This window comes from Sinocyclocheilus grahami, unplaced genomic scaffold, assembly GCF_001515645.1.
Source record: "Sinocyclocheilus grahami isolate Dianchi unplaced genomic scaffold, SAMN03320097.WGS_v1.1 scaffold65.1, whole genome shotgun sequence".
Classification (NCBI taxonomy): domain Eukaryota; kingdom Metazoa; phylum Chordata; class Actinopteri; order Cypriniformes; family Cyprinidae; genus Sinocyclocheilus; species Sinocyclocheilus grahami.
The window spans coordinates 528739-556153 of NW_015505244.1; the positions used below are offsets into that span (position 1 = coordinate 528739).

Consider the following 27415-nt stretch of genomic DNA (forward strand, 5'->3'; position numbering starts at 1 on the left):
TCGGAATGAATATGTCTTCCATACTTTCAAATATGTTCAGTATCTGGCAATTAAAATGATTTATTTTTGTTTTGTTGTGTTTTTTGCTTTGCTTTGCTTTGCTTTGTGTGTTGTGTTGAGTTGTGTTGTGTTGTGTTGTGAATAAGTATTGGCTTAACAATATTTTCCAGAATTTTAATATAAGTGCATCCTTAATTTTCCAGAACAGCATGGTCTAACAATACTATCCTCTTGTTCATTGCAGGATTTGGAGTATAACTTTAGTTCAATGTGGTGATCTAGGTATTATGTCTCCGGACTGTACTTTAATATAACCACTTTTAAATAGTTGCATAATGCTTAAATCAAGTGAGTTGGAAGTACTTTTTGTTCTGCACATTACAAGCACATTATCCAAATAACAGTTTGACTAAGCCAGAGAAAGTCGCAAGGTTTTCCGCTGAAGGCTTCAGATACAAACTTCACATCATTTTTGCATACCAGCCCAGTGCTGATTCAGTGTTAGTGAGTCATGGAAGTGTGGAAGCTTTGTTTCCCATTATTCATGGAAATGGAGGATAGCAGGTCTGTTTTTCGTAGGCATAGGGTCAGTGGAGGACCCGTGCATCAGAGAAAAGCAAAGTAGTGGTTTATGTTCTTGCCAGTGCCACCAACTGGAACACATTTTCACAGTAATGAGGGTAATTAAAACAAAATGATAATTCACAACCCTTTTTCCCTCCAGGGAAGAAAATAGAAGAGCTATTTTGAGTTGACTGCATTCTAAAATTACAGTGCTGGAATGAGGGTGAATGTGTCATCTTTGAGGGCAGAGACAGTTTAATTCAGGGTTGTTTGAGGACCACATGATTAAGCTAAATAGCAAAGTATTGACTTTTTTTGGCTGGAGTTATCAATGTTAGTTTCAAATGTGCTGGAGGCACATCACACAATAGTTCATCTTGTAGTGTTACATGAGAAAGTCAATGAAAGTATTCGTTTAGCATTTTAAATTGAATACTGATGCTGAAATGTCAATCTAATTTCAACCATGTAGACATAAAACAGATGATGGAAAGGAAGCATGCGTCTGAATGAATGGTTGACGGAGTCCTTTATATAATTTCAGGGCATTAAGAGGTTTTCATGAGATCTGGAAGTCATACTGTGTGTGTGTGCGTGTACATTCTGGTCTGACTGGACCCTGCCATCCCAAGCACCAAGGGTTTGTCTAAACAGTGCCAGTGTTTGCACAGTGCTGTCAGGGTGACTGAAATCCACTCTGTCCAAAAAAGCACTCAGAGTCCCATTTGAGAGGCAGCCCATCATCTGCACAATGATGGAGGAGGGCAAGCACATTGTTTTCCATTCGACAGCTCCTTCTTATCAGATGTCATATGGTCCACCTCCTGAAAATGAAAATTGACATTGTTTACGCACCTTAATGTTGTTCCAAATCAATATGGCATTGTTTTTCACGTTGGTATCAGTCCATACAGTGACAGTACATAGTGATCACATCTGTCAAAAAAAAAGCACTATGAAGACAAGGTAGAAGTAATTGTAAGTTATCGTATGGTTTCGGTAGATATTGAATAGTCATATGGACTACATTTATGCTGCCTTTTTATAGTGCTTTTAGTTTTTTTTGTTTTTTCAGAGTTTGATATGATAACAGCATGAATGTTTTTTGGGGGGTTTTTTTGCGAATATCATCAGAGTTAATAAAAAACTTTTGAATGTCAAATTTTGCTAAATTTAAATTTTAACAAGCCTGGCCTGGATGATAAATGTAAACCTTTATCCTTTACTGTACATGTTTCATGTAAAGTAATTTGTAATTGAATGAGAAGACCATAAACATTAACAGAGCCATTTTCAACATACTGGAATTGTTGAGAGTGAATGTGTGCACATTTTAAAAGGAAATCATTATTTGCAGATAGTTTTAAATAAATTGTGGTTCTTTTACTACTTTTTTTTTATTCCTTGAAATTACTTTAAATATTTTAATTATTAATTAATTTTAATTTCCGTTACATTTGCGACCACACCCATTTTTTTTTGTCCCTGCCAATGTCCAAGACATGGTTACATTCTTGCTCTCTTATAATATGATTTTGCTTTATGTCACTAATTCGGAAGGGATTTCCCTTCAGTCAAATGGAGTATTGTTAGTTGGAATATGTGGACACATTGGCCTCAAGTTGATACTGTAAAACAAGTGCTGACTGCTGACTCTAATTTACTCATTTATTTCTTTACTCTCACTGGTCTTTTTGTCACAAGTATAAAATGACTATTGAACTCGGGTAATTTACATTGGCAAGCAAAATTATAAAGCCAAATGAATGGCATACGACGAGGATCAGGTGCATAAATTGATCGGAGACAAAGATCAGCATGGGGCCACAAGCAATATGGTCCTCCATAAGGTTTATACAATAAACTCGCAGAGAAATTGGATGGGTATTTCAATCAAACCCACTTTTATTCATGCGCCAATCATCAGGAAAATTAAAATGTGAAAATGTATTTACCTCATGCATTAGCACAAAACCTACAAGGCTTGAAGCCAGGACATGGGTTTTGGGAAATGAAACATGTCTATGGAATATGAAAGATTACACTGAGTCATCTTTGCTGGTGTAGAGTGAATGCCATGCTGTGTAAAGGGGTCAGTTTGTAAATCTGCGAGTGGCGACCGCAGCACAAGGGTTAATGTAGCGGAACGCTCCGCTTCGTAATTCCCACTGGGTGTCCGCTAGGGGTCACAAGCTTTGGGCCTTGTGACTGACAACCTGGCCATTAAACGCGATTGGCTGGGTGTGGGACGGTGCAGCCCTTAATAGCCAATGGCAAAGCTTCAATGGTACTGAAGGAGTGTGACTGATTAGAGAGAAAGAGCTGACTTGTCTGCACACACGGAGAGAGACACTCAGGCCTTTCTGACTTCAAGAAAATGTCTGTAAATATGAGTGCAGAACTGAAGTAAAGATATTGGGTGTATACACCACATGTGACACTACTAAGCTAAGAACTTTACAGGTAGGGTTATGGAGTGTTTTAATGTTTGGTAAGTGTGAAGAACTTTTGAGCTAGTGTTTTTTAAAGTATCTTTTTAAGTGTTTATTTTAGTGGGCGGACATCCTGGAAATACGTTGAAAGTTTAAAGCATGTGTTGATTCCTTTAAAAGGTGTTTTATGTTTATTTGCAGTGCCAGGTTTGAGATTTTCTATGGTCTGTTGCTGTTCTTGTGGATGGATGTGAAAATAGATGACACTGAGCTTAAAAACAGATGCAAATGATTTATTAGAGGTTGCAGACAAGGATCTAGAGTTGTCGTTTGTCTTGCGAAGGAAGGAAAAGTGGTTCTTTTTAGTCTCTCCAATTTCTGTTAACCATAGTAACATTTGTTTTGACCTTTTTAGAAATCTCGAAGCATTAACAGCTCCTTACTCTTTTCTAAGCAGATTACGTTGTGAGGATTCCAACCTTCTAAAGTGTGTTCACACACCCCGGTTTGCAGTCCCATGATGCAGCTAGTGAGCCTGGCCTGGATGATGGTCCTGGCCGCCCCACTGGTCTGCTTTGGTTTCACCACCCGTGGTCAGGGCCTGCGTGGGCGGGTTCAAGGTGACCGACGGAACATCAGACCCAACATCATACTCATCATGACAGATGACCAGGATGTGGAGTTGGGTGAGTATACCAGATGCGATTCATCATTAATGGCCCATCTGTTCTGCAGACGAATGAGGTGGAGACCTCTCTCGAGGCTTTGTCAGTGCTCGGCATGCAATAGTATGAATCAGCAAGTAGTCTGGAAAGTTTCTGTAGAGATCCTCAAAAGCCGTAATGATACTTGGAGAAACATGGGAATGGAACTCTAGACCAAACATTTTTTTTGTATTCCCCTCACTGATTTGGTGTTTGAATTTGCACTCTTCGCTTCAATATTTGTGAGATGGATATCTTTATTATTATTATCACTATTAATTAATAATTTTTTATTTTTTTTTGTGGTGTTTCAATTAGTGTTTGTTGACCATTTCCATTATGGCTTAAATAATTGCTGTTCATACTAAGCCTTCTTAAATCCAGATGAATTTATTTTTTTAAGCAAATTGAAGAAGCAAAATGATGCAAAATGGTGTAAGTTTTTCTATAAAAAAAGAAAATTATCATCCACTGGGGTAAGAAAAGTTATTTTCCATTTGGATTATGTGTATTTTTCTTACCCCATTGGCAGATATTTCTTTCTTGTTTTAGGCATGAATTCACTTATTTTATGTTGAATTTTTCAGAAAACAAGAACTTTTCTTCATTTTGCTTCTCAAGAAAATCCATTTTGAATTCAGAATGTTTACATATCTGTTCTGGAAAACAAGACAAAAATACGAAGTACAAAAATCACTTGCAGTACTCTACTGGAAAGACCATCTGGAAGGACCATGCTGGTTTAAGGTAGCACTGGTACCTGGTGACCAACACATCTACCTGGCAACCCTAAAGACCTTGATTAGCTGGTTCAGTGTTTATTTTTTGTTTTAGTTAAACCAAGGCAATCTTGCTGGTTAAACTAGTTAAAACACCTTGTGGAAACATCAGCATTCAAAACATGTGCTGGTGACAGACTATGCAGGGTTTTTCAGCAGGATTGTCACTCGTCTTTTGTAAGAGATCTTTTTAAGTTTAAGTTGTTCATCATTAACTCAGCCTTCGAAAGAGAAGCCTTGAACCTTCTCGGACTTCAGTCCCGGGAACATTAGCTTGCTTGCTTGTAAGTCTTCTTGATCTGCCTCCCAAGTCTCTCTTGGTATCTGTACCATTTGGTAAGCCTAACTGTTGTCACTGGATCAGGTTCCTTCCTCTGAGAGCATAACATCCTATAGGTCTCAATCTCAGATTGTCATCATAGGTTTGTCTTATTTCCTCTTTTAATATTTAATGGCTTCCCTCAGACATCTGAGAGGCTAAGGGCCTTAGTCCTGGAACCACAGCCAGTCGTGGCATTGCCACAGAACTACATGGATCCTTCTCCCCATCAAACACTATTAGGGCTACTTTTGACAGCATATTGTATATTAAGACATGTTGAGGTTTGATATTCTTAAACGTAATTTACTGAACATGCATTTGTCTTGCTTGGTGTGTCAGGCTCATTGCAGGTGATGAACAAAACTCGCAAGATCATGGAGGACGGTGGAACCTCATTTACAAATGCGTTTGTAACTACGCCCATGTGCTGTCCATCACGCTCTTCCATGCTTACTGGGAAGTATGTCCACAACCACAACACGTACACCAACAACGAGAACTGTTCCTCACCTTCCTGGCAAGCTCAGCATGAGCCGCGCTCCTTTGCCGTTTATCTCAACGACACTGGATACCGAACAGGTAAGAAACGAAACGAGAAACAGACGACTCATTCTGACCTGCTTGATCTGAACCAGAGTTGGGGTCGGTGTGGTTTTTTAAAATGTTTTTTGAGAAGCCTCTTACACTCACCATAGCTGCATTTTATTTTATTAAAAACACAGGAAAAACAGTAAAATTGTTATATATATATACAGTATTACAGTTTTTGTTACGATAGGAAATATCTGTCAATTTTGATTAAATTAATTTTTCCTTGCTGAATAAAAGAAATATTTTTGTGTGCATTGACTTTTTTGTGCAATATTAATTCATCAATTTAAATGTTAATATTAAAAATAACAGACCATTTTAGTTTTATACTACTGCAGTTTTGCAGGAAAAAATATTGGTTACACTTTATTTCGATAGTCCACTTTAGACATTCTATTAACTATAAGTAACTTTGTAACTACATGTCAACTAATTCTCATTAATTTGCAACTACATGTCTACTAACTCTCAGAGTAGACTGTTAGGGTAGGTTTAGGTTTAGAAGAATGTTGACAAAGAAAGTGTTAGAAGATATTAAGCAGACAGTCTACTAATACTCTACTAACTGCTAGTTGGCATGTAGTTGCAAATAATTGTTAATAGAATGTCTAAAGTGGACTATCGAAATAAAGTGTTACCAAAATATTGTGTGTATATAAATTAAAAACAATAAATATCTACACATTCTCTGTATATGCACAGATTTTATTGAATTAATGTTTTGACCGCAAATGTTTTAACCTTAAGGTCTTCATGAGGGAATAATAGTTATTATTATTATTTACATAATATATTTGTATCACTAAAATGATATAATTAGTGATACAACAGTTTCCCCACTTTACCCTTAAAAGTCAGTTGGAAATGTATTTGTCTGACAGTGTTCTTCAATTTCACTAAAATGGTGCTTTCACATTTGTTCCTAGAGGTCAAATAAAAGTTTTACAGGAATTTTAAATTTGTCTAGTTTGTGGAAGTTAAGCATGGAGCTAAACGTGCCAGTAGCCTTGTGCTGTGTGAATTGAGTGGCAGCACGTTCTGACCCTGAATACAGGGGTTCAGGCCTCACCACTGCTTGTGGTTTCCAGCTGATGTGTTAGTCTACAATTAACTCTCCAAGGCAGACTGGCTGCTTGCCCAGCTCTTTTGGAAGATGTTTTGGCTTAGCTTAGAGTGGAAAGGGTAGAGGAGACATGTATACAATGCAGAGACAGACATTTACAGGTGCTGGTCAAAAGCAGTGTTTTGAGACGCTTGTCATAAATGATCATTTTAGACTTTGTGTCGACCTCACTGAACATAGATTCAAGTTTGTTTTTCTTTATTTCGTCCCATAGCTTTCTTTGGGAAGTACCTCAATGAGTACAACGGCAGCTACATCCCACCTGGGTGGCGCGAATGGGTGGGGCTGATCAAAAATTCCCGTTTCTATAATTACACCGTCTGTCGGAACGGGAACAAGGAGAAGCACGGCGCGGATTATGCCAAGGTATGTGCGCCTGGTCACATAAGTTCACAGCCCTGACACCATGCCAAAGATTTCTTTTAAACTCAATTTTCAGTTTATGTTCAATTGTATGGTCTGTTCGCAACTAATTTCAGGCCTCTAATTACATATAAAATTTGGGTCGGTTGACTCCACATGGAATGTGGTTAGATTAAAGGGGGCATGGGGAGTTACATCTGTGTCTTCTGTGTCATCAGGTGGTTACACTGAATAAAACTTGGTAGAAAAAGAGACAATGTCTTTGGGACAAAGTTCCTTTTGGAAACAACTAGAGTTCTGCTGATTTGACAGGTTGGATATTTGGACTATGTTCAGATTGGCATACTTCTCTTACTATTTTGCAGTAAATATGTAATCTGTGCACATTTTTAATTAAGTCAACATTTTAGAACAAAATTTAATAAGGTATGCAAATTTAACAAGCAGTATGCAGTGCAGTATACAATGCTATACTATTACTATTTGATACTATATCATAGCCATGGTTTACAGTACGCTGTATGGCTAGATGTGAAGTGATAGTGACTTTTGCCATCCTTGTGCAAGACCTTCAATATGAGCAAAGTGATAAAATCAAAGTTTAAATCGTTAATTTGACATGGCCACCTTCCAGCTCTAGAGTGTTTGGGAGCTGCTGTCAAAACAAGCTTTTGGAGTCTCTCAAAGGTAGCATGTTTTTGGGGAATGTGGAATTTGTAGTGAGGTTTCATGGTTTGGGCATAAATTGGCTTGGAGGCAGTCTAAGGGATGAGCAAATAAATGTTTGGACTGTTAATCGGATGTCAATTACCTGCTTGTTGAATTGAATGAAGGTGTTAAATTACCCACAAGTGGAGAGGCACAAGAGGCTGAAGGTTTCTCCATGAGGTTTGCAGAAATGTTGGTAAACTGTATAATAACTTTCATTAATAAATCATTAACAAACATTATATAATGCTTAATGGATCATTAGTTAATATATATTCAAGCGTTAGGTAATGTGCTAGTTAATGTTTGCTAATAAACTTATTAAACATTAGATAAACAAATCATTATTTCATGTAAGGTAAAATGCTTACAAATGTCATTAAACTTTCAATTCCATATGATCAAGCACTTATTGAAAATCTTCAAATGATTTTAACAGATGTTATAAAATGATTTAAAGCTTGTTTTAATGCACAAAACTTTAGCTCCTACTGAGGTGTGATTACGGGTAAGGTTAGGGACAGGTTTGGTGGCATATGTAGGTTTAAGGGTTGGTTAAAGGGTCGACGGTGTACGGGGTCAATTTGATAATTATAAGAACACGGTTCAATCTGTTTATATTATATTGTTTTGAAAAATGAACAAGTATTTTCTTTTTAAAAAATGTTTTCTCCTGCTTATTTATGATTCAAGGAATATCCTGTTTAATGATACACTGAAGAGTAGTATACTAATGTGAGTGTTGAGGCAATAAAAATATTTTTTGCACCAAAATTACAATCTGATATGTCTTTAGCAAGCATTTAGCTAAACTTAACCAGCCACCCTTTACACAAACCTTGTTCCATTAGCTAAACGTCCAATGCCAATAAAGATACTAAATTATTAGTAATCATTTATAAACATTTACAAATGACTAATAGTTTCAACTTTAGATTGGCTGTAGCCTTTTAGTCCTGTTTAATCAATAAGAATTATTTAGACAATAAGAGCTCTTACAATAAGAATTTGTTGCACATTCAGATTCTGTTTCACTGAAACATTCAAGATGATACTGTATAGTTTTCCAATATAAACAAACATGCTGGTTCAGTTAGTTGTACAACATGACCCTGGCATGACATGGATATGTTTTGCTGTAATGCTGAGGAACAAGGTCCACTGAGCGCGTCTCTAAACAATAACTTCCATAAGACTTTCACTCCCACAGATTCCAGTGGTAGCAATGTTTTAGCAATTGGGAGGGTAGAGGGGGAAGGGGGGTGGAGACTTTCCCACAACCAGCCCAGACCAGGAGCACTGCCATCAAAGGGCTTACAGCTTCAGCATCACGTGATTTTTACCCCCAAGCCCTTGTGCACATTCCTGCTGCTGCCACATAGCAGTAAGATTGAGACCTCAGTGTTGTCATAACACCAGACTCATGGAGGGCTAAGACCCTCTATTAACATTGAGTGAAGCCGTCAACGCCCTTGTCGTGCTCATTACTGAGTTGTTAGCGTCATGGCATTAGCTCTGTTGTTGTAGGTAATGTCAGTTTCATATAGTTAAAAAAAAAAAAATTAATTTCAACAGAAGTTTAAATAATGTGACAAAGTAAAAAGTTATTTTTCCTTATTCTTAACACAAATGTAAACATCGTACACATAATAAAAAAAATGTGTGTGTCTGTGTTTTTTTTTTTACAAATATGAATTCATGAAAGATTTTTAGGGAACTGCACTAAAAAAGAAAAGAAAAGTCACACAATCAGATATTTTAAAAGACTGACCATGACACACAATTTTGAGGGTTTTCAAGGCAATTTGATTCGGCTTACTAAAGTTTATCACATTTTTGTAAATATTTTATTAGATCTTTTCATGTGACAACACTGAAGAAATTACACTTTGCTATAATGTAAAGTAGTGAGTGTACAGCTTGTATAACAGTGTAAATTTGCTGTCCCCTCAAAATAACTCCGCACACTGCCATTAATGTCTAAACCGCTGGCCACAAAAGTGAGTACACCCCTAAATGAAAATGTCCAAATTGGGCCCAAAGTGTCAATATTTTGTGCGCCCGCCATTATTTTCCAGCACTGCCTTAACCCCCTTGGGCATGGAGTTCACCAGAGCTTCACAGGTTGCCACTGGAGTCCTCTTCGGTTTCTGACAGTTTGTGCAGAAATTCTTTGGTTATGCAAGACGATTGTTGCAGCAGCTGTCCGGGTGACTGGTCTCAGACGATCTTGGAGGTGAAGATGCTGGATGTGGAGGTCCTGGGCTGGTGTGGTTACACGTGGTCTGCGGTTGTGAGGCCGGTTGGATGTACTGCCTTATTCTCTGAAACACCTTTGGAGACGGCTTATGCTAGAGAAATGAACATTCAATTCTTTGAGTTCAGCTCATGAAAAATGGGGGCAAAAACAAAAGTGTTGCGTTTATAATTTTGTTCAGTGTGTGTATATATATATATATATATATATATATATATATAAAAAGATAATCATGCCCACTTTTTTATTCTCGAGGAGAGCTTTGATTTGGGAACAACGTGTTCACCATATATATATATATATATATATATATATATATATATATATAAAATAAACAGTGAGGTCATTTTGTTAAAAAAATATTTCTAAGAAGTAATAAGATCAAGTCAAACTACTTGAGGGATTTTGTTTGTTTGGTTGTTTGTATGAGGTTTTTTCCCATTTATAACTTCAGGACAGTTGTTTTTTCTTGGCCTGATTTTATGCCACCTAAAAATATCAAAATGAAATTTCATTTAGAAATTAAAAGAATACTTATCGAAGAATCAGTGTGTTTGAATTGCATTTAAATGTTTATAAATGATTGATTCTAATTAAAAATGATTATAAATCATTCAGATACTTCAAATTAAATTTCAAATTAATATAAAATAATTTGTTTCAATAATATTCAATAATAGAAATAAATAGAAAAAAACATATTTTTATTGACCCTTGCTTTATTTGTTCAAGCTGTGAAAGAAGCATATCCATGTGGAGATCATTCACTTTATGTATACATGATTTTTTTTTTTATTCTGCCTGTTCCAGGACTACTTCACTGATTTGATTACCAACGACAGCATCAACTACTTCCGAATGTCCAAGCGCATGTACCCGCATCGGCCGGTGATGATGGTGATCAGTCATGCAGCGCCTCATGGCCCGGAGGATTCAGCACCGCAGTACTCCGAGCTCTTCCCAAACGCTTCCCAGCACATGTGAGTGACTCTCAGAACATTCAGTTACACTCTGCAAGAGCGACAACACTGAACTCTACTGAACCCAGTCTATCCTGTCTGAGAGCCAAGCCCTGCTGGAATATACACTGGTGTTTGAATTGTTGAGTCTAGATATTTTTATTGTTCTGTATGTATTTATAATAGCATATTCCAAAGGACACATTTTTAGTAGAACAGTAGCATTCCAAGCAGATCACTTTCCTATAAATTTTAAACCATTATAATTTGGCTTGCAGGTAAATATAAGTTTGTAGCTTTAGGAATTTTTGTGGCCTCATATATTTGAAAATGTCATTAAAATTAGACTCTTAAGAGATGACAGTGCACTGAAATGCACTTCACACATGACACCACCACCATGAAACAAAAGTCATTTATCATCCAAGTAAAGCTCTGGCACATGCCAAGTAAGATGATGGGGATGAGATTTTTATGATCCTCACTCTGGGTGCCAAGACCTTGATTGGTTCACTGCACTATCATCAGTTTTGTGGCTAGGTTCCTATTCCACAAACTGTGCTGTGGCAACAGGCCATCCATCTCCAAGTCCTTAACATCCCAGGCATGTCAGGATCCTGGTCAGGGTGAAATCACACTTTTGTCCCTCGAGCCTATCCATTTCTTTCTGCTTGTCTTTCTACACAAAATTCTGGCACTTCTCATATCAATCATGCCTTTCACTATGTAGGTTTGGGGAATGCATTGTCTTAGAAGACCCTTTTGTGTTATTGATATCTTTTAAAGTGCATGGGCTCTGAATAGATCACGCTTGGATACCCCAAGGTTCACATCGGCTGGCAAGTCGCTCTGGTGCCGAAAGGGTTGCCTGGAAAGTTGTGCCAAATGAACAGGGAAACAGATGGCAGGCGCAGGTTGCATTCTGGAATGATGCAGCAGGGTTTCAGAAACTTTTTGGGGTTTATTTATCATCGGCGTAAAAAAAGAACAAAAGCACACTCATCCAAAATACCAAAATAAGGTGCTCAACCAAAAATAGAAAGGTAAAAATATTTTTAAAAAATAAGGCTTCAAGAAATTTTTCTTTCTTTCTTTCTTTTCTTTCTTTTTCTTTCTTCCTTCCTTCATTTATACTTTTATTTAATTTTTATTTGCTTTTATTTATATTTTACATGTTTATTTATTTTACTAAATTTATAATATATAAATACATTTCTTTATTAATAAATATCTGTTTACTTTTATATTTTACTTTATTTTACTTAATTATATTTTATTGAAGTAAAATACATAAATTAAGAAATGATTTATACATTTATACATTTATTTTATTTTTATTTATTTTTATAGACACTACATTGTCTGTATTTTATATTTTACCAAAGTAGTAAAATGTACATAAATTAATAAATAATTTAATTATTTATATTTTACTTTATATTTATTTTTTTATTTTTTTATAGACTGTACTTCATCTGTCTTTATTCTTAATTTGCATAATAAAAAAATCATACTAGGTGGCCCTGGCCCCCCCCCCAAAGCAGAAACTACACGGGTATTTCATCTCAAAGACAAGCATTCTCTACCCTGCTTTGTGACAGGTGTCGAATCTGGACTAATTCCATCCTTTGAACTCCAAATTCTAAATTTGCTCTACCTATGCGAAGAGTGGTGTATTAGTTTGCCTCACTAGCTGGCTGAAGAGTTCAGTGAGCAGACAAAGGCGCACTGAGGAGGAGAGGGCAGAAGCCGTCCACTCAGACAGAATGGAGCTTTCCTGTGGCCATCATTCATTATGACACTAGGCACAAGAGTCTGGTCTGGAAAGCAAAGGATGGCCATGTCTTCAGCCGTGGAGAGAGGCCAACTGCAGTCAACAGGTGGCCATCTCGTAGCCGTAGCTCCACAAACAAGTCCGCAGCCTCCTGTTTACCCAGCGTTTTATTCTCCACTTCAAATGCAAATGGGTTATAGCCCTGTCGTTGCTGGACTTATTACAAACTTTATTTTGGGCCCGAAGGCTGGGGAAGCTATTATTTTTATTATGCATGTGCCAACCCTCATATGATTAAATGCTGCCAAGAAACCCTGAGACTCTCAGCATGGTGTGAGGAGAGATGGAGAGCGAGCCCAAGAAAAACACCTAGCGAGGAGAATTAGTACATTTCCGTGGAGGGGGAGGGGTGACTGCTCTGTTATTGATGCTTGTCAAGTATGTTATACAACAGGCAACTCCAACAACCACAAGTGGTTGTGAAATGGCAGACAGGTGCATGTTTTCCTCACAGTAGCATGTTGTGCTTATTCACTCAGAACTCCCAGCTATAACTACGCACCAAACATGGATAAGCACTGGATCATGCAGTACACTGGCCCGATGAAGCCGATTCACATGGAGTTCACCAACTACCTGCACAGGAGGAGGCTCCAGACGCTGATGTCTGTAGATGACTCTGTGGAAAAGGTCAGTGGTTTATGTGTTCTTGCTCCAAATTTGGGGTATTTAACAGATTTTGTATATGAATGGAAAGATAATGTGTGTTTACTTTACAGATTTATAATGTCCTGGTCGACACCGGGGAGCTGGATAATACTTATATCATTTACACAGCTGATCATGGTTACCACATTGGCCAGTTTGGCCTGGTCAAGGGGAAGTCTATGCCCTATGATTTTGACATCAGAGTACCATTTTTTGTCAGAGGTCCTAATGTGGAACCAGGGGCGAGGTAAAATCAGCTTCTATTTGAAATACACATTTTGTACAATATAATTTCTTTCCACACTTTATCTGTATATTTTTATATTTACATTTAATTGACACTAATTGTTTAAAAAATAAATGAAAAGAAATAGAAAGAAATAATAAATAAAAATATTTTAAATTATTTACAATTTACAACTATAATATTATATATTATAAATTATATATTTCTAATTCAAATTTTATTTATTAGCATTATATTATAGTATAATGCACATTTTGCACATTTTGCAATTTAAAATATATACATTTATATATTTGTTTTATATATTTAATTATTTATTAAAAATTAAGTACTCTATTTAAAAATAAATTTAAATTTATGTGTTTTCACACTTTTGAAAATATATTTATATAAAATTATTTATTCATGTATATATTTATATTTTATATATTTATGTATGTTAAAATATATAAATTTACTGTATGTGAGTGCGCAATATATATATAAAAGGTTATTAGCAATAATGTCGTATAATACACATTTCATATACACAGTTTCTTTCACAATACACACAACACAACGCATAACACAACATATAACATAACATATAGCATAGCATAGCATAGCATAACATAAAACATGTAACACAACATATAACATAACATAAAACATATAACATAACATTACATCTTTTGTGTTACTCCGCAGAAACAACTATCTTGTGCTAAACATTGATCTCGCACCCACAATCCTGGACATAGCTGGCCTGGACACTCCACATAATATGGATGGCAAATCTATCCTGAAGCTTCTGGAGCAGGAAAAGACTGGCAATAGGTGAGCTAAGTCCTCTCCATGAACACATTCCCAGTGTAATAAATGGTTGCATAGTATCTGTTTATTGCTTTTAATTCAATTCAATTGAGTTTAACAGTTTGTGAACATTTGGAGTACATTTATAAGTGGTTTCTGGCAGGTAAAGAATGCTGGAAATGCTCTGGGGTCGCTGCAACTCATGATGGCAGGAGATATTGAGCAGATTAAGATGTCAAAATTCAGGCCAATCTAAACATCTGCTTATGGTATGCAAATGACACAAAGACTGAGAGAGAAATAAAATATTTGTGTTTTCGTATTGCAGATTCAAACCCAACCGGAAACCCAAAGTCTGGAGGGACACATTCCTCGTGGAGCGGGGGTAAGGCAAACGTTCTCCCCTCTCTTCTCAATCATACTATAAAAATCACTGCAGAATGAATGTGCGAAATCAATTTGAATTGATTTTTTTTGTACGGGGGGCTCACCGCATGCAATTCAAACCATTCCAGAATTTCACTGTAAAATCGCCGAAAGATAAGATCAGAAGTACATGTTATGATTTTAGGATTCCATTGCACAAACATCCTTCTTCCTTGACGACTCTTGGTCAAAATGTGGGAAAATATCACAAAAATATTCTTATTTGTCCAAATTACCATTAACAATTACTACAGCCTCACGGTAAGATCAGACATTCTTCGATCAAATATGTTCTCAGGAGTCCAGCTATTCAGATGACAGCTTTAGACTCTCATTATCGGATATGTTTCAGTAACCTAGGATACTCACGACAGAAAAAAATCCTTCCCCATGGGAAATATATGATATTACCTGTGGTATCAGACTCAAATTTGATACGTGTGCGTAGCATTTCCCTTGATTTCTGTGACTGATGTGAGGAATGTGGGTATGGTATTGAGGTTACCCTATTTAACTTGCGCTGCCTTTGTGCGGCCATTGCACACAATCTCTATATATTGTATCTGTGGCCGTGGGCACAACCACACTGCTGTCTCAGTCTAACATTCCTCGTGTCACTCACAGGGAGCTGTCAGTCTGTGTAATGGCATATTACCACTCCCACAGTCTGCCCGTGCTTTGTTTCTGCTTAAGGCTAAGTGAAAGAAGGTTTTTTTAAGAATGGCGTAATCATAAAGCACATCGCTGTTGCTTCCGTGACTCAGTAACTGTTGTGTATAAAGCCAGACCACGGACTCGAAGCATGTTTATACCAAAATGCCGTTAATTCAGCCTGTTTTGCACGGTTACGACAGCTCTCATTTTGTGAGAAGTCAGATTAGCGACTACTTCATTAATCAGCTGTGGTTAAATCATGCAAAACACTTAATTTCCCTTACAGGCGGAGGTTAATTTGGGCCGGAATGATTCGTAATGGAGTAGAACAGTCAATGAAGACGAAGAAGAGAATGATGTGTAGCTCCCGGCGCCGATTTATACTGGAGTCGCACCGGTAGTGACGTCATGGCTGTCGCCGGCCAACGAGTTGGTGTTTTTTCAATGTATGCTTCAGACACGGGTCACGACGAGGCGTTCCCCATAGCGACCCCTAGAGGACGCAGTTCGAAGTTCCCATGAAAGGGAACCCACGTTTTAAATGTGTTAGATGATGGCAAAGCTCATTTTTAAGTGTAAAAATATGCATGAACAGTTAAGTATTATTGAGTTTCATAAAATACTTTAATTCAGGCTTTTTGATGGACTGCATTCATTTCTTGCCTAGGCAACCAGACTCACCAGCTTTTTGGGTCCTCTCAGCCTACAGAATCCTAATTCTACCTTTTATGATTTGTTTTTATGGATTGGTTGGGCTTAAAGGAATAATTCACTCAAAAATGTAAATTTGTGTAAATATTCTTACCCTCAGGCCATTCAAGATGTAGATGAGTTTGTTTCGTTATTGGAACAGAATTGGAAAAATGTAGCATTACTTTACCTGCTCACCAATGGATCCTCTACAGTGAATGGGTGCCGTCAGAATGAGAGTCCAAACAGCTGATAAAAACATCACAATAATCCACAAGCTTCATGTCTGCAATAAATCCATTATTAAGACGTTTTTAACTTCAAACCATCGCATCTATCTAAAATACGAATCCTCTGTCCATAATATTACTTTTTTCCAATGAAAAAGTCTTCTCATCTGAATCAGGAGAGAAATATGCACAGATCAAGTGCTGTTTACAAGCAAAAGCAGTCCAAAACAGTTCTAAATAAATGTGTCTGTGGATTTTAATGTGAAAGAACAACAGGAAATGAACTTTTTCACTGGAGGAAGCATCATAATGGATTATGGATTGGTATTTTGGCCAGAAGGAACAGTTAAAACGCCTTAATGATGGATTTAAAAAATTTAAAAAACGATGTATACAGCTTTTCACTTCAAGGTGTTAATTGATGGACTGGAGTCATGTGGATAACATGTAAATTATTTTGCTGTGTACATGTAAATTATCAGCTGTTTCTCATTCTGATGAATTCACTACAGAGGATCCATTGGTAAGCAAGTGATGTAATGCTAATTATATTCAAATCTGTTCTGATGAAGAAACAAAACAGTCACACTTTAGTTTGGTGACCAATTCTCACTATTAACTAACTATTTACAATTTTTTTCCTCAAATAGTAAGATGGTTAAGTTTAGGCATGCAGTCGGATTAAGGGATCTAAAATATGGTCATGCAAAATAAAGCATTATGTGCTTTATACATTCTTATAAACAGCCAATATGCTAGAAATATGCATTCTAATAAGCAACAAGTTAATGGTGAGTATCAGTCCCTAAACTAAAGTGTTACTCAAACTACATCTTGGATGGTCTGAGAGTGAGTAAATTGAGCAAATTTTCATTTTTGAGTGAACTTTTCTTTTAACAAATGTAATTTTTTTTTAATCTAATAGAACTAGAGCTAGATCCAGAGGAAAGATATATCATGGGGAATCTGGGCCACAATGTTGTTTGTGTGCTGTGAAAGCTTTAATGCTCTCCACATATTAGTTATGAGATGCTGACCTGGGTGGGACGGCTATGCTTTCCAGGCTTCCGAAACTTCAGTAAGGCTGCCAACTGTAAAACGTGGCCTAGCAACTCACCAAAGCACATTTGTTATTCCAGCAAAATCCTGCGCAAGAAAGATGACTCAGGAGGCAGTTTGAACACACAACACTCCAACAGCTTACCCAAGTACAAGAAGGTGAAGGAGGTGTGTCAGCAGGCAGAGTATAAGACGCCCTGCGAACAACCAGGACAGGTACAAACTCAAATAAACACATGCATTACTCTTTTTGTCACCTACTGTCTATATATATTATTTCCCTTATGAATTTGCACACACATGCGCAATATTTGCTCTCAAACATTCAAGTAGTCTCAATCTGGCCCTTGTTTACCTTACTAGGGGCTTGAACCAGGGTGTTTAAGCTCTAAAAAATGCTTTTTGCCCCAACCTTAAATGATGATTGAACACGTTCATTTGCACCTTCAACACGAAACCTGAGATTGGCGTGTGTGGCTCACAGTCAAAGTCTTGTGAGTGGTGCCACTGTAATTGAAACCGATATTTACAACAAATTAAGGATAATTGGAGTTTGGTCATAGTTTTCTTTCATCAGCACAGTGTGTGCCTGCTCCACCAGACCCTCTGTGGCGTGGCAATGAATCAAAGAGGGCTGAGCATTACAAATCGGTACAATTTCAGGTACTGTAAATGCAGACAGTATTTCAAGGACTGCAGTAATGCAAACCAGATTCTTTTTATGGTCAAGTTAAGTGTTTGCCTGCAACACTTTGTCTGGAAATTTGATTGAATGCAGAAAAGTTGTTGGAATAACACATGGGTTTCAGTCTTCTTTAGTCCAGTGACCCAGTCACCTGCCAGAACAAAGCTGGAGAAGTTTTGGAGAAAGATCCAAACAAATTTTGTATGACTAGACCAAGTCTTTATTAGTCAACATGAAATCAGAGTTGATGCCATTTGCTTTCTTAATAAAAGACCCTTGTCTTATAGTTTAAATGCAGCAGTAAGTTAAATGTGCTCCAAACGCATGATGGATTTTGCATAGCAGAGGACAAAAAGTTGTGTATAGAATGATTATATATAGAATTATTTTCTGAATCTTATATGTTGCTGACTGGGGTAATGGCTGCTGAAAATTATGTTTTTCCATCACAGGAATAAATAACATTTTTAAATATATTAAATTACAAAGCAAACAGTTATTTTAAATTATAATAGTATTTCCCTTTAATTCTATTAATAAATGCGGCCTTGGTGAGCATCAGAGACTCAAAAATATATATTTTTTTAAATCTTACTGACCCGATGTTTGGATGTTTTAATAAGTACGGCAGCATTTGCTCCTGCCATTGTTTTCCTGTGAAATCCACTCTTTTGGAAGACTGTCATGGTTTAATAGACAAAACTTGTAGTTATGGTCTACTGCTTCCAGCTCAAGTCTTAGCTTGAGTAGAGTATCAGTATCTGTTTTTCCAATATACTCTTTCTTTTTCTTTGACTAGTAGGAATGTGTTGAAAAAACCTCGCAAAGACGGCATTAACACAGTCCTACTGCCTGCAGTGGGGTCAATGAGGGCAGTGTGTTCGATTGAGGCTGTGTGAAAGTTTGTCTGTTTCTTCCTGAATCTGAGGCCATCATTCAAGTAGTGAGGGTTCACATAGTTGGCTGTGGCGCTGTTTTCTTATGTCTGTTTGACTTCTGGATATATGGAGCCAGTCTGTGCGTGCGTGTGTGGATGTGAGGTACAAGAAATACTTAACATGTTTTAGTGTGTTTGCCTACTATGTCTGGAGGAACTAAATGAGTGAAACTGCTCAAGCAAGCTTTGGCTAACTTTTTGGTTTACCGCCCTTCACACAAACATCCTTGCTGCGAACAGGTACTGCATCACCCGCAGATACATAAACTCAGTGATGGGACTCCAGCTTCTCAGGAAATCAGAACAGGGTTGTGGCCATTGTTTGGATATGGTTTCCCATAGCACATGTCTGAGCTGTGGTCAGCTTGCAAAGCAAACAGCTCTGTGAAATTAGGAGATTAAGTCTAAATTGGCTTCTGATTGCTTTTTTTATGGGAAAAATTGCGAGGTGGCTCTTGTGCCGTGTGATTGTGAATTAATGGGATTACTCAGATGCAGATGTTTGACCACTAAGTTCGCCGTTCACAGTCAGAAGATTAATTTCATTAATAAAAACAGCTGTGGTTATGCAAATGAGGCGGTGTTTGCACAATAAGTGGTTAGGCAGACAAAAATGTCTGCCCACAAACTGAATTCCTTCCCTTTTTGTTACAGAAATGGCACTGTGTGGAGGAGGTCAGTGGGAAGTGGCGTTTGCAGAAGTGTAAGGGCTCTCTGAAGGAAGGATCCAAGAAGCGGGCGAGGAGTCTGCGCTCTCGAAGCTATGACAGCCGCAAGAAAGACTGCCACTGTGGAGACCGGCCTTACAAATCGGCCAAGGCAGCACGGCGGGCGCAGAGACAGTTTGCCCAGAGCAGTAATCCACGTAAGTATATGCACTCAAATGAGGAGGACGGATTGCTGGCTGTTCAAGACTGTATAGACAAACACTGGACTTTTTAGACTAGGACTGAAAGTCACTCACTTGTCGCCATCTACTGGTTCAATGATGCAGCCTACAGGAATGGTCAATTAGCAAATCAATAGAGTGAAGAGTTTCAAAGGTTTGAGTCACTGGGAAGAATTGAACTTTTCACTACTAAAGGACAGAACATTGAAACTGTATCTTCCAAAGCTACAGACTTCCCAGAATTTAGTTAAACTAGTTAGCTACCCTAAAACATACAAAGCTATTTACCAAGGTATTTGGGCTTTTTTAATTTGGAGTTAAATGTTTTAAATGCTTTGATTTAAATTTGACCTAAAAATACAGTAAAAACAGTAATATTGTGAATGTTATTTTGTTCTGTTTTATTATCATTTAAAATGTAATTTATTTCTGTAATTTCAGCAGCCATTACTCCAATCTTCAGTGTCACATGATCCTTCAGAAATCATTATACTTTGCTGATTTGGTGCTAAAGAAACATTTCTTATTGTCAGTGTTGAAAACAGTTGTGCTGCTTAATATTTAATTATTTATTTAGTAGAAACTGTATTATGCTGTTGCATGTTATTATTGCATTATTAATAGTATTGCATTATTACTACATGCATTATTTTCATTTGTTCATGATTCTTTGAATGGAAAATTCACGAGCAGCAATTTTTAAAATTTATTTATTTTCATTTATTTAATTTTTTCAATGCAAAACTCTTTACTGTCACTTCGAAACAATGTTTAAATAGAGAGGGGGAAAAAACTTTTAAATGATAGTTTAATTAATATTTTCTCAATAATAAGGAGCTCAGTTAAGCTGACAGAATTTAACTTTATGCTAAATAAATGCAAAATAAAACTAGACATGCACTATTATTAATATATCTAAGTCAAAAGCATGGTGTTGACCAGCATCATTTAACTAAATATTTTAATTTAAAAAATATTTATTTTTGGGGTAAATCACAAACTGTCCAAATTATCAGATTAATTGAAATGAATCATACTTTCGGGAGTAAAGCTGTGTATGCAGTACCATGCACAATAAAAATTTATAATTTATCACATTTTACTATTACGCACAAAACTATTGCTATGAATCTAGTTGTTATACTGCTGAAATGGAATTTAATTACTTTAGTTAATTGTACTTCAATGCTCCCATGATTGTGAGAGAAATGTGAGTCATATTTTTTTGGTGCCATCTATTGGTGTTGAGCACCAGTTGGTGAAGTATTGGTGAAGTGACATTTTTAAAATATATTAGAGGAAATGTAATGAGCTCCAGCAATATGTATATAAATATTTAACTCTGACATATAAATATTTAAGTATGTGTAATTGACGCTGATGTCTTCCTTCAGGCTACAGACATCGCTTTGTTCACACGCGGCCAGCCAGATCCCTGTCAGTGGAGTTTGAGGGTGAAATCTATGATGTGGACCTGCAGGCTGATGACAAAACCCCCCTTGAGCCTCGACCAATCAGCAAACGGCACCATGAGCCTGAGGGAGGTTTTGATTCGGACTTTGGGTTGGAGTCCGATGACGGATCGGAGGAGATGCAGTCGGATGACACTAATGCTGTGGGATACCCCAATACTCTTAAAGTCACCCATAAGTAAGAGCTCCAAGCCTTTGGTCACCTCTTAACATAAACTGTATTATTGTAGTTTAGGCTGTTTAAAGTGTGTTTTACTCATTTGTTGATCATTTTACCTTGGAATCACAGATGTTTCATATTAAGGAATGACACTGTGCGCTGTGAAAGAGAGATTTACCAGTCCTCCAGAGCATGGAAAGACCACAAGAACTTTGTGGACCAAGAGGTGAGGCCCACTGTCCCGTATTATCTTTAAGATTACAACCGTTTAAACCAAATGAATGGAGTTCATTTAAACACTTGTCCCATAGATTGAACTTCTCCAGGATAAAATGAAGAAACTGCGTGAGGTTAGAGGACATTTAAAGAGGAGGAGACCGGATGAGTGTGACTGTGGAAAGAAGAGGTCAGTTGGCAATTATATTTGTTTGGCAATTCCTTGTTGAGTCATGTGAACTGGATCAGTTTGAGGCAACTCTGAGCGGACTATGGAAACATGATTGGCCATCGTTCCACTACTCATCTCTCTTGTTTTATTTTACTCCTCTATATACACTACCATTCAAAAGTTTGGGGTCAGTACATTTTTTAATACTTTTAACAAGCATCGGTGCAATAAATTGATCAACGGTAAATGCTTTTACATTATTATTAAAAAATAAAATCTATTTCAAATATAAAATGCATCACAGTTTCCCCAAAAATATTAAGCAACACAACTGTTTGCAACACTTATAATAAGAAATGTTCATTAAGCACCAAATCAGCATATTGAATGATTTCTGAAGGATCATGTGACACTGAAGGTTGAAATAATGGCTGCTGAAAATTCAGCTTTGTCATATTAAAATATGTGTGTTATATTAAAATATATTCAAATGAAAAACAGTTACTTTAAATAGTATTTCACACTCTTCACACTTTACTGTTGTTACTGCATTTTGGTTCAAATAAATATAGCCTTGGTGAGCATAAGAGTACTACTTTCTTTTTTTTTTCTTCTTTTTTTTTCTTTTTTTTTTTTTAAAATCTTACCAACACCAACATTTTGAATGATAGTGTAACAGTAGGTTAAATATTGTCCTGAATAACAGACTGAATGTTTCAATCCTGATCAAATAACAAATTAATCATTTTAAATCTGAACAGCAGTATTTTGCAAATCAGTTTGCTCAATGCCTCTTTAGAAATTCCAGCTGGACTCATTGAATTTAGTGCTGTTCTTTCCTTATTACAACCAGCCACTTTAGCAAAGAGAGAGAGCAGAAAAACAAAGCCAAAAGATTGAAGAATAGGAATGACCAACTCCATCCCTTTAAGTGAGTGCTTCGTGTGAGTGCTTCGTGTGTGTGTGTGTGTGTGTGTGTGTGTGTGCGCGTGTGTGTGTCTGTGTCTGTGTCTGTGTCTGTGTCTGTGTCTGTGTCTGTGTCTGTGTCTGTGTACGTGTATCCGTGCCTCGTCAGTTTGTCTGTCGTCTGTAGTATCTTGTTGAGTATCTTGTTGTAAATAAAGTCCCAGATTTATGTCCAAATCCATGTTGAGCATCTCTAACACCATTTGTTGACTGTGTGGTACAATTAATGTTTATAATGCTGCCACTCAATTCAAAGAATTTTGAATGTGAAATAATGTATGGACTTGTGAATTTTTTAATTCAGTCAGTTCTTGTTGTATGTGTATTGTTGCATGCATGCATATGTACATGTTGTTGATTAGTTAATCAGTTAATTTTCAGTCCATGGGTCACAGTTCTGATGGGGTCATTAAATTAAGAGCTCTTTTCATAAGAATACAATCCCACTTCAATCTCTGCCCATAAACATCAATGTAAAAACTCATTTTGAAGTTTAAACGCATCATTACAACCACAAAGTCACTTTGTGAGACTGAAGCACCCTGGTCTGAAAATAGGACAAGAACCTTGTGGTTTTTAGGGGATCCTTCCACTTTCTCATGACCCCTGACCCCATCGATGTGTGGAGCTGGCTGGTCTGCTTCCCCCAATAATTGTGTAATTCACCTGGGATGGAGTTCCCTGTCACTCTGGCTCTAATGTCTCATTTATGCCACCAGAGAGGTCATGCAGGAAGTGGACAGCAAGACTCAACTCTACAACGAGTTCCGCCGCAGGAAGAAAGAGAGGAAGGAAAGGAAGAGGCAAAGGAAAGGTGATGACTGCAGTCTTCCTGGCCTCACCTGCTTCACACATAATAATGACCACTGGCAGACTGCCCCCTTCTGGAACTGTAAGGAATTGTTCATTGATTTTGCTAGTCACATTGATTTAGCAGAAGTAAATAAGCTGACAATTTATCTCTTTCCATAGTGGGTGGCTTCTGTGCCTGCACAAGCTCTAACAACAACACATACTGGTGTCTGAGAACTATAAATGAAACTCACAACACAATCTTCTGTGAATTTGCCACTGGTTTTTTGGAGTACTTTGACCTAAACAGTGACCCATACCAGGTGAGGATATGTGTTCAGTTGTATTTTTAATTGGATAATTTGATCTGAGACTGAGATGTGGCATAGCAGTAGTGTTGTAGTTCTCCTATGGGGATGCAGGTTTAATTTTGATCCCTCTTCCTCACTTCTTTCTTGTTTCTCTCCAGTACACTTTTAAATAAAAGCTTTAAAAGCCCATAATTTATATACAAAAATAAATAAATAAACTATGGCTCTTTGACTCTTTCTGTAAGGACATGCTATTATCTTAATTACAGCAATTACAATAGCTGACTCAATAAGTGCATATTATGTTTTGCAGTTAACCAACGCAGTTTATACAGTAGAGAGGGACGTCCTGAGCCAACTGCATTTACAGCTGATGGAAATGAGGAGCTGTCAGGGCCACAAGCAGTGCAACCCGAGGCCAAAAGGCTTAGATGCAGGTAACACTCCTGTCCCCTATGAAACCAACCAAAAGACCAACTTAGGCTGCTTTAGAATTTTTTTTTCAGCAGGTATGTACTGTAAATGCTCACATAAGAATTGGCATGGTCTAATAAAGGTTGGTCTTAGTTTTTGTTGTCCAAGTTGAGAGGAAAGTAGTAAATACTTAGCAAAACGTGGTCTAGCATGGTTTACTTTGACACAGCCTGATGCATGAATAGGGTGAACCACATATGGGATGCCATGTGGCACGATCTCTGTAATAGTGGATGACGGATTGGTCACTGAGTTTGGTTTCTCTCTAAACTGTCTGCCCATCTCCTGTTTTTCCATTAATATTTTCCATTTTATTCCCTCACCAGGGAACTGTAATATTCAAGCAGTCTAGCAATCGCATCATCTCATATATTTTTTTTTCATTCCTAGTGAATACCAGACTCGATGAATGGCTCCTGTGAAAGAGATGCTTTCTTTTATGTTTGTAGCTGTTTGTGTAATTTAGAAAATCTAAAATTATAAACTTATATATTGACACACATTCATCTCTGAGTGTTTTTTAAAACAATCTTTAGTTGTGGTTTAAAAAACATTTTCTAGCAGATTTTTTTCTGTTCATTACTGGGAAGGAAGAGATTTCTGTAACATTGGGTTTTTGACTATTTAAAACTTGCTGTCACCAGGACCATTGAGATTTTCACTGTTCTGAAAACCATTTATAATTTTCTGTGAGGAGAGGCTGACTCATTATAATGACATCATAAAGACCAGTTATTTTTTATTTTTTTGTATTATTGAATATTTATACAAGTTGTCATAGCTTTTCAACAACTAAATCAATAATGAGGTCAGCGCCTGTGTTTCGGAGGCAAAATCAATGGTTTTGGTTTGGAATAAAATCATAATATTGAAGCAATAGTTTGCCCATAAATAAATTCAGCATGTACTCATACTCATGTCATTCCAGATCTGTATGACTGACTTTCTTTCATTGAAACAAAGCTCTCTTCCATACAAAGTGAATGGCAAAAAGCTCCAAAAGCACTAAGTCTTCTGAAATTATACAGTACATTATTGTTAATATTATAATCAAACATTCTCTGATTTTGTTTTTCTCATACAAAGCTGTAATATGATTTCAGATTACTTGAAATATAGCATCTTATGGACCTCTTGTAGTTTTTGGATGTTTACCAAAAGTGAAAAAAAGTGAATTTATTTACGATTCACTTTAATTATATGAAAAAGAGCAGCGTGAACATTCTGGTAAACTTCTACTTTTGTCATCATTGGAAAAAATAAAGTGTCTTGAACAACATTTGTTGAAGTTTGATGACATCTCAGGCACAACTGAAAAATGTTGGGGTGAACATACACATCCATACGTGTATTAGATGGTTGAAGAATAAAGAAAGACAAATAAAATTAGGATTTGCCACTTAGTAATGATAAAACTATTACAAAAACAGATGCATGTTAATACATATTAGTCTGCACGTTGGCATATTATCATGTTATTTGTGACCTTAAGTCATGCAACAGTGTTAACAATGTCATCGTATAACATTCATTCCATTCTTAACACTACACTTCCTTACCATCTTTTTCTTCAGGACCATCCGAGGATTTTCCTCATTCAACTTTCACATCATCATTCCTTCATTGTGTCTTTAATCTAACAATACCTTTCCTCCGGAGCTGGGTGTTATGCATGAAGAACTGCAATGTGATTGTTTATTATTTTCTTTTAAATCACAATAGACATTTAACATTTTAAATGCTTTTATTTTCCTGATCAGGAAGTAAAGATGGAGGAAGCTTTGATCAACACAGGTATCCACACTTTTTGAATCCCTCATTGGCTTTTGAAATAACTGCATGGGCAGCTTGTTTCCACTAATATGCCATGTTTCATTGAGTTGCGTGTGTGGTTGCATGCTGGGTTGAGCTAACAATTCAAGTACAGTATATTTAAACATCACATGAATATTAGTATTTTAAATCCCACAAGTTTTAGAATTTCAAGATCATTCCTCTAATTTTAACTCTTAATGGATTTTTTGTTGTTTTTATGCACTTTATGTATTCCTAGATGTCATTTAAACTCAAATAATTTACATAAAAACCAAGGCTATTCATACACATCATTAGTGGGAAATAGCATCTCATAGACTTCTCAGTCCACATCAATATTTCAGACTTTTTCTTACATTTTTCTCGTTCACGCCTGTCTTGACATCTCTGTTTTTTGGATTACCTGCTTACCAGGCAACAGCAGCATCGAAAATGGTCAAAGTTGAGGAGGCCAAGCCTTTCATTCCTGTGAGTCTTTGAGACCATACAAACCCTTTTCTGTTCTCATTCCACTCTCAAGTAGTTCTCCAAACTGCACACCACATCTCCATAGATCCTGAATTGAGTGGCCGTTCTGGTTCAGTGCGGCCCGTGTCTCCTAGGTCATCAGTTACTGCCTGACCCACTCTGGGAATGCTCATTTCATTCTCTCGCCCTCCTTTAACACGCTTTTGATTTTGCAGTTTTTCAGTTTCTACCTCTCGTCCACACTTTCAGCTTCATATTTTGTTTTTTTTTTGGGTTGCTGATTTCTTGGTTCCAGGATTTTTTCCATCTTTTCAGTCTCTCGTTGGATGTTTTATTTTGGTTGAACCTCATTGCACAGATTTTCAGTCTGTCTGCACACTATTTATGATGTATTGGTTTTGGATGTCCATTTGGAGGACATTCGTTGCCTTGATTTGCATTCACACTGCTTTACTGCTTCAGAATAGAGCTTTTCTATTGGTCGAAGGCTTAAAAAAAAGCACTGCAGTGGTGTGTGGGGCACTAATTCAAGACCCATCGGCACAAGTAGGCCGGGAATAACTGCATGTTTTAGACTCATTCCAAAGCAAATGATTTTCAGCTCAGCAATCATCAACCATTACTGAATTCTCTTGCTTCCCCCCCCCCCCCCCCCCCCCCCCCCCCACAACCACCA

General features: G+C 37.0%; 1 protein-coding gene across 4 annotated transcripts in view; it reads left to right on the top strand.

Annotated features, from left to right (window-relative positions):
• The window catches only part of sulf1 (sulfatase 1), a 42607-nt gene that overhangs the window by 14256 nt on the left and 936 nt on the right, over positions 1 to 27415 (top strand). Inside the window, exons 2-20 of one of the 4 annotated variants that reach the window (XM_016271715.1) lie at positions 3454 to 3682; positions 5141 to 5380; positions 6730 to 6881; positions 10654 to 10823; positions 13116 to 13266; positions 13356 to 13531; positions 14219 to 14347; positions 14652 to 14708; positions 17463 to 17598; positions 19659 to 19869; positions 21288 to 21543; positions 21655 to 21751; positions 21837 to 21931; positions 22767 to 22844; positions 23599 to 23771; positions 23852 to 23994; positions 24296 to 24419; positions 26217 to 26250; positions 26686 to 26739. In XM_016271715.1, the coding sequence (XP_016127201.1) occupies positions 3514 to 3682; positions 5141 to 5380; positions 6730 to 6881; positions 10654 to 10823; positions 13116 to 13266; positions 13356 to 13531; positions 14219 to 14347; positions 14652 to 14708; positions 17463 to 17598; positions 19659 to 19869; positions 21288 to 21543; positions 21655 to 21751; positions 21837 to 21931; positions 22767 to 22844; positions 23599 to 23771; positions 23852 to 23994; positions 24296 to 24419; positions 26217 to 26250; positions 26686 to 26739 (2645 nt within the window). In that variant the 5' untranslated portion in view covers positions 3454 to 3513. The remainder of the gene's footprint in view (positions 1 to 3453; positions 3683 to 5140; positions 5381 to 6729; positions 6882 to 10653; positions 10824 to 13115; positions 13267 to 13355; positions 13532 to 14218; positions 14348 to 14651; positions 14709 to 17462; positions 17599 to 19658; positions 19870 to 21287; positions 21544 to 21654; positions 21752 to 21836; positions 21932 to 22766; positions 22845 to 23598; positions 23772 to 23851; positions 23995 to 24295; positions 24420 to 26216; positions 26251 to 26685; positions 26740 to 27415) is intronic. The other 3 variants (XM_016271716.1, XM_016271713.1, XM_016271714.1) reach the window with 3 other exon arrangements.